We start from the raw sequence: 14192 nt of genomic DNA, 5'->3' as shown, positions 1-14192 counted from the left end.
GTTGTGATTGGCCAGCGGCGCGCGCCGAGTCGGAGCCTGATTGGGCGGTTAGCTTCACCGGGTTCTCTTTCGTGCGTGCCTATGGTTACCGGTGTGTGAGAGGAGCCGAGGAGCCTGCTCGAAGAGACCCCCCTCCCTCCCGCCATGTCACCCCGCTCCCTCGGCGGGCTTCTGCTGCTGCTGCTGTGCCTGCTCGGAGACGCCGTCGCCGGGTGAGCCGAGGGGAGCGGGAAGGGACCGGGAGGAAACGGCGCCGCCCCACCGGTACTGGCAGGTGGCCTCGCCCCTCACTGCCGCCGAGGGGGCTTCGTCTCGCCCGCCCCTTGCCGCCACCTCTCCCCTTCCTCACAGGGGCAGCTCTCGCCTTCCTCTTCCCACGCGGGGCGGGTGGTCCTGTCTTCCCCTCTCCTTCCCCGGTTACGGCCGTTATGGCGCCTCCTCCCCCTCGGACCCCCCCCCCCCCGCCCAGGGTGACCGGGAAGAAGGCCGGTTTTGCTGCCGCTTTCGCAGCTTGTGCAGACGAGGGAGTTTCGGTTGGTCGTGTATTTCCGCCTGTGGTTCGGGGTATCAGAGTTATCCGGCCAGGACTGTGTTGAAAGCCCTGTTCAGCCACAGACCACGCTCAGCCTAGCCCACCCTAGCCCAACGCCCCAGAGGGTTGTTGTTGTTGTGAGAGATTGGAGGAAGGCCTGTGCCCACTGCCTTGGGCTCCTTTGATGAAAGCCAGGTTATAGATGCGGTAAGGTAAAGGTAAAGGGACCCCTGACTATTAGGACCAGTCGCGGTCAACTCTGGGGTTGTGGCGCTCATCTCGCTTTACTGGCCAAGGGAGCCGGTACATCTTCTGGATCATGTGGCCAGCATGACCAAGCCGCTTCTGGCGAACCAGAGCAGCGCACGGAAACGCCATTTACCTTCCCGCCGAAGCGGTACCTATTTATCTACTTGCACTTTGACATGCTTTTGAACTGCTAGGTTGGCAGAAGTAGGGACCGAGTAATGAGAGCTCACCCCGTTGCGGGGATTCGAACCGCCAACCTTCTGATCGGCAAGTCCTAGGCTCTGTGGTTTAACCCATAGCGCCACCCGCGTCCCTATAGATGTGGTACGTGGCACAGAAGTAGGTGCTGCCTCTCACATCACGTTTTTGTACGGGTTGAGATGCTAGTGCACTGGGAACAGGCAGTAACTGAATGGAGGCCAGTACACTGTGGCCTGATCCAAAAAAAGGGGGGACGTGTTGGGGACGTGCTTGTCTCCTCTGAAGAAACAGGTTCACAGCATGGGGATAGTTGATCCATCATTGTCAAGGTGCAGGTTGTTGCTGTCATGGAGGATGTTTTACTGACTTATCCATACTCTGATAACCCTCAGATTAGACAACTGTGATGCATTATTATAGGATCCAGTAACCTCCTGAAAGGGACCTCCCCCTACATTGTGCTGTCTCAGCTTTGAAGTCTGCCAGGGAGGCGCTTTTGGTAATATTGTTGAGTGAGGTTTGGGAGTCTGGTTCACCAGAAGGCTTTTCTGGCAATTGCTACCTGCTTGTGAAACACACTGTCCCAGACGTTTGACTGATGCCAACACTGAACATTTTTCAGCATAGGCTGAAGACCTAGCCCTTCTTCCAGGTCTTTTGAGTATGTTAGGTGTAAGAACCTGTATGGTTTGATAATGATAGGTAGATTGATCAATTGTTTTAGGGTTGCACTGTATATTTTCTTTTATGCTCTTGTTGGTTTCATCTAATTTTAGAGGTTATTACTTGTCTTGAGGTAATTTATAATGAATGGAAGGATACAAATTTAATTTAAAAATACATGTTGAGACAGTTTAGAAACTACAACTGCTAGATTGCTAGCTGGGACTAGGCATTATGATAATGTATGCTTGTGCTTCATCAGTTGCATTGGTTCCAAATCTATTTCAAGGTCCAATTCAAAGTGCTGGTTCAAGCTCTTTATGATATGGGGCTCAGGGTACATGAAGGACCGCTTATCCTTGTGTGCCTTTCTGTACATTAATATCTTCATAACTGGTCCTTATTTAGGTTCCCTGCCATCTGAGGTACAGTTGGGTGAATATTGGGGAAAGGGCCTTCTCAGTGGTAGCCTCCCAGTTGTGGAATGTTCTCCCAGGGAGACTCACTCTGATGTCATTTTGGGTTCAGGGAAAGGCCTTGTTGTTTCTCAAGACTTTTTAATTCAGAATGATCCATTTTATCTTGGTTGGACTTGTTTTTATGCCTTTTCTATTTGTATTATTTTTATATATTTTGATTTGTTTTATTGTGAATTGAAATTTTGCCAGTCACTTGGTTACACCACTTAGGGATCGGTGTGATTAAGCTGTGTACAATTTTTTGAAATAATTAAAATATATAAAAATATAAATGTATAATAAATAAAGTACAGGAGCATGCTATTGAACACAGGGTGTCTTACTTCTGAGTAAATATGTGTAGGCTTGCCCCAAATGACATTGAATAAAGATAAGGTCTGGGAACTCCAAGATAAAACACAGCTAATGTTAGTTTGTGTGTAACTTATGTTTGCTTGTCCCTTCTCGTGACGTTGGTTGAGAATGTACAGTATCATAAATCCCACAAGTAAATTCACTTATTTGTTAGCTTATACATTCCTTTCTATTGAAATTGCAATAAACAGGGAAGCTTACACAATTAAAATAAATGGCTGTGGCCTTTTACAATACAGCCACCTTATTGGAGCTAAGTATGTCTGGGTTTGGTTTGTTTCTAGAAGAGCGTGTGTCTTGCAACCCCATGTACACGACTTGGAGTTCTGTAGTGGAAGAAAGGCAATATATAAATATATAAATAAATTTATATATTTATATATAAATATATTATATATAAATATATAAATTTACCTAAATAAATAAAAAATGCCTAACATATATAAGTCTACTAAGACTGTACTGTATTAAAATAATTCAGTCCATCAGGCCAAAAGCCTACTGGACCACAAATGTTTTCAATAAATGGCAGAAGCTTAAGAGTGGGGACCAAGCAAGCCTTCTGTTTTTCTTTTCACTGTAATTGTATATTTTTGGTAACACCTTTTATTTCATATACTTCGCATCCCATTTTATTTGCATCCGTTTTCTGCCAATGTATTCAAGGGGTATCCAGTTTAAATACTAATGTACACACAAACACGCTATTGTAGCCTTCTTATCACATCAGCTCCTTAATTTTTGCCTGTCTTTCTCTTCTTTTTTCTTTTCCCTCAGGGCACACAGGCATTGAGTAGACACTTGAGAATATGCATATTATTAATGTGTAGATTAAGACCACATAGTACATTTATAGGGCAATCTGAAGCTTATTTACTCTGGAGTAAATCTCCCTGTGTTCAGTAGGGCTTACTCCTTAGTAAGTGTGTTTAGGATTGCACTATTAGAGAGAGACTTACTGTGTATAAGGCATGTGGTTTTCAGTGAACTCACATTTTAAAAACAGGACCTTCCCTCCAAGTATTCTGTGGCTGAAAGTTCTAATACATCCTTGGAGGCACCATTTCTGACATTCTCTGTATGCCATGCTTGCAGAGCTTTATTGCAAGTTATAATTACAAGTTATAAGCAACAATATTAGAGGGGAAGAAGGAAACGGAGCCCTCCTGCTGTTCTCTAACGTGTAGCCTGAGTATGTGGTCGCATTAAAGGAAGAAGATGCACAACAATAACTGGCTTCGTTTTTCTTTTAGGAGAGATTTCTACAAGATCTTGGGGGTGCCCCGTAGTGCATCTGTTAAAGACATTAAGAAGGCCTACCGAAAACTCGCCCTGCAGCTTCACCCAGACCGGAATCCTGATGATCCACGTGCGCAGGAAAAATTCCAGGATCTTGGGGCTGCCTATGAGGTTGGTGTATTTGGGGAAAGTCTGTGCCCAGCTAGTGCACCCATTGCTTTCTCTGTTTCAATCTTTGCTGTTTGGCAAAACCTTAGCAGAGTGAGCAGTAAGTGGACAATGTCTTAAGTCAACTACAGCATGGTTATGATAGAGTGTCATTAACAGGCATTCCTGGAAAGTCATCTCCATCCCCTTTCCTATCATTCATTTCTTTAGGATGATTTATAGACACACCTATACAGTCGTACCTTGGATCCCAAACGCCTTGGTACTCGGATGTTTTGGCTCGCGAACGCCACAAACCTGGAAGTGAGTGTTCCAGTTTGCGAACGTTCTTTGGAATCCAAACGTCCGATGGTGCTTCTGCAGCTTCCAGTTGGCCATTCAGAAGCCACGCTTTGGTTTCTGAATGTTTTGGAAGTCAAACGGATTTCTGGAATGGATTCCGTTTGACTTCCAAGGTACGCACGTCTGTATTTGAAAATGGTCTGTAGATGGTTATAAGTTTGGTAAACAGACAAAACACAGGGGGTTTTTTACTGTTGTTTTTACATTAGCAACAAAATGTATCATATCTGTATTTTATCTGTGCCGAATTAACATGCTCTACCGATTGTCTTTAAATTGACATAGTGAAAGGACTTCTGGAAGTTAATGGCTGGTTAACAAAAATCATTAGCTTGTTGGTTGGCCTGTTATTGTGCTTTTTGGGAGCATAGGTGAAGGATTTATTTAACAAAATTTATATAATGCTTGCTCTTTTTTTAAGCCTCTTAAGGAATTTACAACAAAAGATTTTATATTTAGTCAAGATGACATCTCCAGGGAGCCCAAAGTGAGCACAGTTGTGATTCTTGTATTTGCAAATGCTAGTCCAAGCTAATATACAAGTGGAGATTTTAGTGTTAGATAGGCCATGCCTGGCTTTCTGGTGCATCTTCCTGATAAGGATAAAAAAGCACACTGGCCTAACCACTGAATGACACGTTACAGAAATTAAGCTCAGGAATGTTATGGGCAGAGGGAGGTAAACAGATGAAATTCTAAACATTTTATGCATTGCTCATGCCTAATGTTTCTGCTAGCTTTTTCTAGATAGCCAGATCTCTCTTTTCTGAATTGAAGAACAGGAATCCCCTTTTGACAGTCACACAGTTTATCTATCCATTGCTCTGTAAATTCAGTGAATCAAGATACTTGAACAGGCTGCATCATGGAATGCACAGTAGTGTGGGTTGGCATTAAGAGAACTCTAGAGAAATAAGAACTATTGCACTAGGAGCTTGCAAGCTAGCTTTATCTAGTTGACCGCTTCTTATGCTGAAATTAAAGTCTTCAGTATGTTATTAAATATGCAATTAATCACCCTAACCCTAACTTGCCTGTTGCTAAATTTTGTATGACTTGCTTTTGTGTAAACATAGGATTGGGGTGCGGTGCAAATGAAGCACATAGGGCATACATCTTCTGATTATAAAGTATGGACAATGAAAAAATGTTTTGCAAGCCCTTCTACAGCTTTCACTGTTTTACAGGTTGAGAATGGAAACCAGTGACTGTTGCTTATCTCAACTACAGTGTCAATAAAAGTCACAAATTGTTGTTTAAATATTTGCATATTTGGTTATATCAAAAAGTGTCGCTCAACTGATAATAAAGCTTCCATTGTTAAAACAAGGAGAGGAGGAATTTTTTTGTGATTTCCCCCCTCTCCCTGCACCCACCCTAAATCTTCTCTGGAGGATCCTCCAACCTTCTAGAGTCCGAGGGAGAGGGGGTTGCCAGTGGGAAATTGCCAAAAAATGTTTCTTTGCTCATTCTGCTAATTGAAACCTTACTGGCAGCTGAGTGACAATATTGGACATAATCCATTGTTCATAGGTTTTATAATGCTGAGTCTCCATGCAGTTCCAAGAATAACTGCATTCAAAATCTTCCATCAGCCTTAAGACATCAAGTGCAATCAAGCAAACAAACAATTTAGGCTGCCATAAGGCCACTGCTGAAGGCATTTCCATGACAGAAATCAGTGGAACATGTTTCCACTTGATGTGGAACCAATTAATACCAGATTTCACTGCTTTGTAACAGTTATGTTAAAGTTTTGCCTGATACATAGATGCACACTGTTATCTCCTGCAGGTATTGTCAGATGAGGAAAAGCGAAAGCAGTATGATGCATATGGAGAAGAGGGATTGAAAGAGGGTCACCAGAGTTCTCATGGAGATATTTTTTCACAGTAAGTCTGTTTTATTTCTCCAACATATTTGCACAACATTACTGTACAAGATTTACAGTGAAGGGATATCATTGGTAGTTCATTGCAGCCAACACTATTGCTGTAGTTTATTGTCTTGAGGTTCTTCTCTGGCTTCTTTCATACTGAGTGACATGTGCAAGAATATATTACAGCAATAGAAGTCTGTCATGGTGAGTAGACACTGCACTGAATCCATATCACACAAGTGAATATTCCTTTTTTTAAAATCAGCTATAGAAGAGGCAGGGAAGAGTTAAGTCCCTTGTGACTGAGAAGACAGAACCAATTAAATTTGATTTCTGCTGGAGCAATCACTTCCAAGGGGATCTGAAAGTCAAACTAGAATGTCTGAATATCAGTTTCTTGATTGATGTGAATAGGTCCTCCATGTGGACATTTTCATCCTCCTTACGAGGAGAGGCCCAACATTGGCTCAGTTCACATGCAAGGGGTATGCCAAGGCAGGACAGTTATTTTCCAAGTGCCAGATAGTGAAAGCAAAGGCAGAAAGCACTCTCACAATTCTCTGGCCCCTGGGTCTGATTTTCCCCCAATGATTTCACATCTTGCTTTGGGATAGGGTTAAAGTTTTCCTCCAGATATCAAGGGCACTTGAACAGAGATTTCCTTGTTTGCTTCATTTTGGCAGAAACGTATTTATTTGGTTCTTGGAGCTGTTAACCCTCTAGACACAGAAGCCATGGCAGAGTTCACAGTGGCTCTCCAGTTCCAACATGTATCATGGCTTCCTATTTCCAAGGCGCAGCAGCCTTTTGTTATCATGTTAGCAGTTCCAAATAATTTTCTGGAGGTAGCATGTGGATATGATTAAATCTCTGCAGCTCTCAGAAGCAATGTTAAAGCTGAATATATCAGTGGTTTTATGTAAGATGCTCTGAAGCAAGGTAAATATATTTAAAATAGTTAAATAAATAAAAATCAGTAAGCCAGCTGTATAGTTTTCCCTGTCCAATGTGTATCAGTTTTGTAATGATGCACAAATTTGCAGACCTCTTGTTTCAGGAGATATATTTTGTAATATTTTCATTTCCTGAGAGGGCACAACCACTTAAAAACCCACTCTGGGATATGAAGCAGGTTTTATGCATCCCTTTCCTTTCTGTCCTGACACTGTTCATTTAGTAGAAGACTAGGCAGACCCACCCATGTATAGTTTATTGAGAAGGGGGCTCAAAGTCTATGCAAAACTGAGTAATAGAGCTGTTTCTGATTGCCCCGTAAGCTTTTTTCACGTTTCAATTTTTGCAATTTGATTGTCTCGGTGCAGTTTGCTTTTGTTTTTGCAAGCAGCTCCTCTTCCTGTTTTTATTAGTTATTTCTTCACAGAAGTTATCCCTCAAATTGGGAAGAGATTCCTTTCAGGAAGGTGATACAAATCCGATAATCTTCTGAGTTGATGAAATTAACCCTTTCATGCATACTTTCCTACCAGTTGATTTGAAGGAGCCCCACAATAGGCCCATTACTCTTTTCTCTTAAATAACGATGGTTCGTTTCTTTACAGTTTCTTTGGAGACTTTGGTTTCATGTTTGGAGGTAATCCTCGCCAGCAAGATAGGAACATTCCAAGAGGAAGTGATATCATTGTGGACCTAGAAGTTACACTGGAAGAAGTGTACTCAGGAAATTTTGTGGAAGTAAGCTTGCCAGTCTACTCCTCATCTTATTATTTTGTTAAGTTCTGGGGATATGGAAGTTATATATTCTTGTCTGAACATAAATGAGAGTCTACACTGAAATTCGGCATCAGCCTTATTCTTCCCGTGAATGGCATACAGAAAAGTAGCAAATCACTATCACTTTTGTATTGCTACTGAGAGTTTGTGGTTTCTGCCTTTCCTGGCACTTGTGCCTTTAACAGACCATACAGTGAAGTATGTTGTTGTCACCTGAGTGCTTGTTGAGCTAGTCTTGAGGGTATTGCTAATGTTCCAGTGGAACAGCTGGTAGTTCTAATGTTCCAGTGGAACAGCTGCAGCGATTTTAACTGGTCTAACTAAAGCTTTGCTAATTGATCTTTCTGCCTTTCGTCATTATTAAGCAGGATGCCAAGTTATTTCTGCTTCTAGTGTGTGTAGAAGGAAGTGGCAACGACCTCAAATTGCGTCTTGCCCTCTGGAGAGTTTTGTGTGAAGTGAAATGAGACTGATGAAGAAAAAAAAAAGACTTCTGGTAGTGGTTGGGTCATATTTACTGTTGCTTTTTCAGAAACAGTCTTTAACACAGCTTCTACCTTCTGCAAAGGGAGATAAATCCCTCCCTCAATCCTCGAGCATACTTTGGATTCAGAGGGGAACAACCAGAGCTGGACACAAATAAGGGCTGGCTTCTGGTAAGCCCTATCCAAACTTGTGGATTCCTGCTCTAACTGCTGCAGGTATTCACAAATCGTTGAAGTTGTGCTTTTGCTATTCATAAGTAGGTCAAGATTGCTATTAATATTTACTAAACTTATGAGTTGCCTATGCAGAAAAGGTATAGGCAACTTTACAATTCAAAACATTAGCAACATACAATATAAGGAATACACATTTTAAAATACATAATTTAATCTTCACCAGTCAACAGCTATCAAAAACATCTCTTCAGACACATACCTAAATTAGGATATGTTGGTATCGAACTGACTTGTTCCATCAAAGGATTTCTGCTGCACAATGGAATTCCCCCCTGTCCCCCCAGATCTGTTTTCTGGGTCTCCTCAAGCCTCCAAAATAGATTGGGGGAGGGTGTAGCAGGGATCCATTGCACAAACAGAGTGCATTGGATATTGCCCATTAATACAACAGAGACAACCAGTCCTACCCACCAAATATATAAGCATTTTTAGAGGGAGCAGCAGCACTCTCACTTCTGCTAGGCTGCCTTGTTTTGTCCTTATATATGTGACATGCTAGCTGCAAAGCCTAAGGTGGCAAGCTGAGGTAGGTGGAACGTGTGCATTTACTCAAGCCATCAAGACTAAAGTGCTTTATATGTATAATCTGAATATGAGACTCTGGTTCTTTATATTTCTGCAGGTTATTCGAAACAAGCCAGTAGCAAGGCAGGCACCAGGGAAGCGGAAATGCAATTGCCGGCAAGAGATGAGGACAACTCAACTAGGCCCAGGGCGTTTCCAGATGACCCAAGAAGTAGTTTGTGATGAATGTCCCAATGTCAAGTGAGTCTGAGGTCCTCTGGCTCTTGGTGCATGCATAGTTTGTAATTATGCATTGCTGTTGAAAGAAGCACAGGGAGAGAATTACCACTTTGAGCCACACGGTGGTGTATTGTGTAGCTCATCTATGGGAATGAAAGAAGGAAGGAAAAATTGTTGGAAAACCAGGGTTACTGACTAGAATTTGAATAATTGCCCCACCAATATAGATTCCCTGATAGATTTTTTCCTCTGTAAAATAGAGCATTTCATTTGTGTTGTTGGAATGGAATGGAATGGAATGGAACTTGTGAATGCTCCCTGCAGTAGTCTTATAGATGACTTCTTGAGTCATCTGGAAACACCTTGTTTCTGTGTACCTCCAAGGTTCCATAATGTAGTAAGCCCAACACTTCTGTAGTTCAGTTGCACAGCATGGTCTGAATAGCAAAGAAAAGCAAACATCTCTTCTATAGTGCAATCATTAAAGAAAGAAAACATTTTTTTTTAAAAAAAAGAGTGCTGCCTTTCTCCCTTGTTTCTTAGGCTTGTAAATGAAGAGCGAACCCTAGAAGTGGAGATAGAACCTGGTGTGAGAGATGGCATGGAATATCCCTTTATTGGAGAAGGTACAATATTCCCTTTCTCTCTGGAGTTAATAACTTGTTGGGTCTGAGGTAGTAAAGAACTTGGGTGGGGGATAGAACTTGTCAGAAAGCTAGTTGATTTTTCAAATCGGTTTCCGTGTTGAAAGAACCTGTTTTGGGGCTAGAACAGCAGTAAAGATCCATCTCTTTTAACTCAGCACTATCTACACAGAACATTATCCCCACAGCTACCCTAGCAATGGCAGTTCCAGAGGATGCTCTGGTGGAGAGCCTCCAATTGGCCATGGGCAGCAGCCATGCCCCCATCAATGGCACCAGTTGCATTAGGCTATAATAAGGAAGGGATGCAGGGTTTCCATTAGCTCAGCTAATAAGTCAAGGTTTTCCCCCGACACCTGGCAGCAGCTATTCTGTCAGGCTGCAGCAGAGAAGAGAAGGAATACAAGACCACACCATCAGTACAGCTGAGAAACCATCAACTTCTGGCACCTCTTTTCCTTTAACACTTTCACCCCAACTAGTTGTTAGATTTCAAATAACTTGTACCTGACTTTACTTATTTTCTGCCATCCAATCCATTTTACTTTTATCATTACTTTGTAGATGAAGGCAGGGACTTGAGTGAGGATTTTTTGTGTGTATCATCTGTAAGCTACTATACCATCCTATTTTGGTGTGAGAGCAGGATAAATTATTTAAACATCTTTTTCTTGGATCATGTGACTATTGGAAAGCTTAAAGGGAAGAATTGCCTTTGGGTTTCATTTGTGGGAAGTGAAATGGTTTTGAAACCAGACCTAATCCATATTGAAACTTCCACAGGTGAACCACATGTTGATGGAGAGCCAGGTGATTTACGCTTCCGAATAAAAGTTCTCAAGTAAGTTGTTTAGTTATTTTTGCCTTGTTTACCCAGAAATTAAGCCCCGCCCCTCCCCCCAAAAAATCATATATTAACTAGTCACTGAGCGGACCTTCTTGGATTATGTTGAAAGATGAAGTGTTCCAAATGTGTATTGATGCATGTATTCCCTGTATGGGAAGTAACCCATATAATTAAGTGCTGGAATGAGGAAAGTATTTCCCTAACAATAGTGTTTGTCATATTGTGTGTGGACCTCCCTTGGGGAATGGGGAGGGGGCACACAGGACACAGAAGTGTGTGTAAAGTTATCCAAATGGATAGGATTCTAATGCAAGTAGTACCTTCCTCTCCTTACTACCCAAGACCTGGATAAGCTGAATGTTTCCTGGCAGAAGACTTGCATATCCACTTTGGATCTGTGAGAGTAACTGCAATAGAGTTAGGCCTGCCCCTTTCGTGACTTCAGTAGCTATTCAACAAATGACCTCCCTACTAGGTTAGAGCAAATGACTCAAGCATACTGGGGTCAGTTCCATTCTGACCATGATGTAAAACTACTTTGCATAAATACTTTGCACCTGCTAAGTTGCAGAAGGTTTTGATGATTCCCCATAGAAAATTGTCCCCTCCTGCAAAGCCTGAGGTGGATTTATTGCCTTTGGCAACAAGAGTGACAGACTTACAGGATAATTCACAAGCCTTCATTCATTTTTTAAAAGTTAAATGTTAGAGAGTTTGACAAGTATACAGAAAAATGATGAAGTAACAAGTAGAATATGTTAACGTTTTCCAACATCTTTCCTACAGGCACCCAGTTTTTGAGCGAAGAGGAGACGATTTATATACAAATGTGACTATTTCGCTGGTTGAGGCTCTTGTGGGTTTTGAAATGGATATTGCCCATTTAGATGGGCATAAGGTAAGGCAATTTTTTCTATTTGAAATAATACATTTTCAGAGTAGTCTCCTATGTTATTTCCAGGATAATTGCATCTGTTGACACTAAAATATTGGGGGGGGGGGTTGTTGCTGATGTGTCAAGGTATCTAGTCACAAATGCTAATCTTGTAAACTCTTCACCACACTCCCATCTACCAGGTGCATGTTGCCCGGGATAAAACCACAAAGCCTGGAGCCAAGCTGTGGAAAAAAGGAGAAGGTCTTCCCAACTTTGACAACAATAACATTAAAGGCTCTCTAATAATTACATTTGATGTAGACTTTCCCAAAGAGCAGCTGACAAGTGAACAACGAGAAGGTTTGTATCTATGTATCCTAGAATAGTGTTGCTATGGTAAAATCCCAAATGGTTTGATCAGTAATTCCTTTAATGATATACTCTTCATGCTGAGGTCTGCAAGTTACTTTGTCATCTAAAGTGTCCATCGTGTGGGTATCATTCTGTCATTTTCCAGTTTTAAGATTCTGTGTTCAGAAAAGCATGCCATCTATTAGTTGGCTGCAAGATATTGATTCAACCAGTTTGCTGCAGCCTGTCAGAAAGGGCTGCTCTGGCTATAACATGGTTCCAACTACTACAGACATTGTGACAAAAGTGACAGAATCTCTTCAGGGGTATGTTCTGGAAGACTAGGGATGGTTGGGAGGAGAGCAGCCATTGCTGCTTTGTACAATTTTCTAAATATTGCTAACTTTTCAAACAGTGAAATTTAAAAACAGGTCAGGAATCTTTTCCAAGCGTCTTGCTTGTTCCTAGTCTGCTTTAGTTATTAACCAAGGTAATATCATTGCTTTTGTAGCATATCTGTTTTTCTATGGGGAGTATTTGCATAGACATCATTCTGGGAGTTTTTCTCAAAAACGTTTTGAGTGAGCCGGTCTCAAAATATTGAAACTGAATGTGCTGGCTTAAAATTGGAAGAGCTTGAATTCATTTGATTTTCTTTCCTCCTTGTGACATATTTGGAACATTGTATGGTTATTACTTTTTTCAATCTTTTGCAGGTCTCAAACAACTGCTGAAACAGGCATCAGTGCAGAAGGTGTACAATGGACTGCAGGGATACTAAGTGGTGACAAATGAACTTTGTTGCAAATGAGAGAAATCAGTGCTATGAACTGCAGTCTTCTGGTTGTTATAGAACAAAGCTGAGGGGTGTTGGAGTGACTGCTGAGCCCTCCATTTTTACAAATAGCGAAGGTGATTTGGGGACAGATCAGAAGACGGTAAAAGAATTTTCCTTATTTGGGACACAACTGGTGCTCTATCTGGAGCAATCAGGCTCCAGCAGTTGAGAAATGTGAGGCGTTTTAACACACGTACCACTTTGAAATTCTGGTTTTAAAATATATTTTGATGTTACTTTTTCTTGCCCCTCTGAGTGAATTTTCATAACTCGTTCCCTATCCCTCCGTTTTACTTTATATTGTCTCTGTTTCAGACTTTTAAACTAATGGGTTCTTTGCTGCTAGCATTTTTGGTTCTTGGGCCCAGCTTGGAAAATATGGGTTTAAAATCTTTTCAGTCTCCTAATTTCTGTACATACCTAGTCCTCTTATCACTCACTCTAATGGAATTGAGGCATGAGAAACCCTTATCTCTGCAGTTGAAATTTCATTTGCTTTCTGCATTGTCCTCTGGGGTTTGACAACTGTCCAGATACTTCCTATTGTTTGTACTGTGGAAGTGTACTGTAGCTGTTGCCACCACACAGTTTTGCATTTAGTTCTGCACAAGCATTGCTGCAGTACATGACACTGTCCATGAAAAATTTTGACAGTTTACTATGCATTTCTAAGAGTGGCAGCAGTACTTACCACTGGGTTTCCTTTATAGATTATAGCAAATGTGTATGGATTTGTAATCTGTGGTTCATAAACAGACAGTCCAGCAAGCAAAGACTATGCAGTCCCTTAGACGGAGCACCATTTGAGTAGAGAAGGTTTACACTTGGTTATATGGGGTGAAAGTGATAAGACTCTCGTTGCTGATAGAGAATTTGCTCCACGCAGCTCCAAAAGAGAAATGTACTCCCCCCTCATCCACCTTTGTGCAGCTGTTGCTGCTTTCTCCCTATTTCTTAGAAACTGCATCAAAACACTTCCTCCCTAGCCTGTGGTTCAACAAATTCAGCATTTGCATTTTATGCAATTGATGTAAGCCAACATACTCATGTAGCCTTCTGTGGGAACTGTAAAGCCAATTCATATTTTACAGAACAAGTATGTTTGCAGCAATAAGCGACGTGGTAGCCCCAGCCACTCAGGAACCTAGGACACTTTGAGCTTCCCATATGCTTACAAACCATTGCCTCCATTTCCCACTGCATATGGTATTGTACTCCTGCAAACACTGGGCAAATATGCAACACACACTTTTGTATCTGAAATTGCCCTTGTTTCCAACTGCTTTGAAGACTTGTTGATAACACATACATTCATGCAAGACAGAAAGACTC

The 14192-nt window shown here is 41.6% G+C and overlaps 1 protein-coding gene across 1 annotated transcript; it reads left to right on the top strand.

Annotated features, from left to right (window-relative positions):
* Nucleotides 1–26: 26 nt before the first annotated feature.
* Nucleotides 27–13101, top strand: DNAJB11 (DnaJ heat shock protein family (Hsp40) member B11). The gene is made up of 10 exons (XM_083506558.1): nt 27–212; nt 3732–3888; nt 6022–6119; nt 7666–7798; nt 9182–9324; nt 9847–9929; nt 10731–10788; nt 11581–11692; nt 11872–12031; nt 12739–13101. The coding sequence occupies exons 1-10, from the start codon at nt 145–147 to the stop codon at nt 12801–12803; spliced, it is 1077 nt and encodes a 358-aa protein (XP_083362684.1). The 5' UTR covers nt 27–144; the 3' UTR covers nt 12804–13101.
* Nucleotides 13102–14192: the final 1091 nt, after the last annotated feature.

Source organism: Podarcis liolepis (assembly GCF_965112155.1).
Source record: "Podarcis liolepis genome assembly, chromosome: 5".
Classification (NCBI taxonomy): Eukaryota; Metazoa; Chordata; class Lepidosauria; order Squamata; family Lacertidae; genus Podarcis; species Podarcis liolepis.
The sequence above is the reverse complement of the archived record's forward strand: the minus strand, read 5'-3'. Positions and strand labels throughout refer to the sequence as shown.

What these genes read in the sequence shown, in the direction of transcription:
- DNAJB11 (XM_083506558.1), top strand. Translation starts at nt 145, where the DNA reads ATGTCACCCCGCTCCCTCGGCGGGCTTCTGCTGCTGCTGCTGTGCCTG. An exon ending in CTCGGAGACGCCGTCGCCGG is followed by an intron (nt 213 to 3,731) that starts GTGAGCCGAGGG and finishes TTTTTCTTTTAG; the next exon opens with GAGAGATTTCTACAAGATCT. An exon ending in CATGGAGATATTTTTTCACA is followed by an intron (nt 6,120 to 7,665) that starts GTAAGTCTGTTT and finishes GTTTCTTTACAG; the next exon opens with TTTCTTTGGAGACTTTGGTT.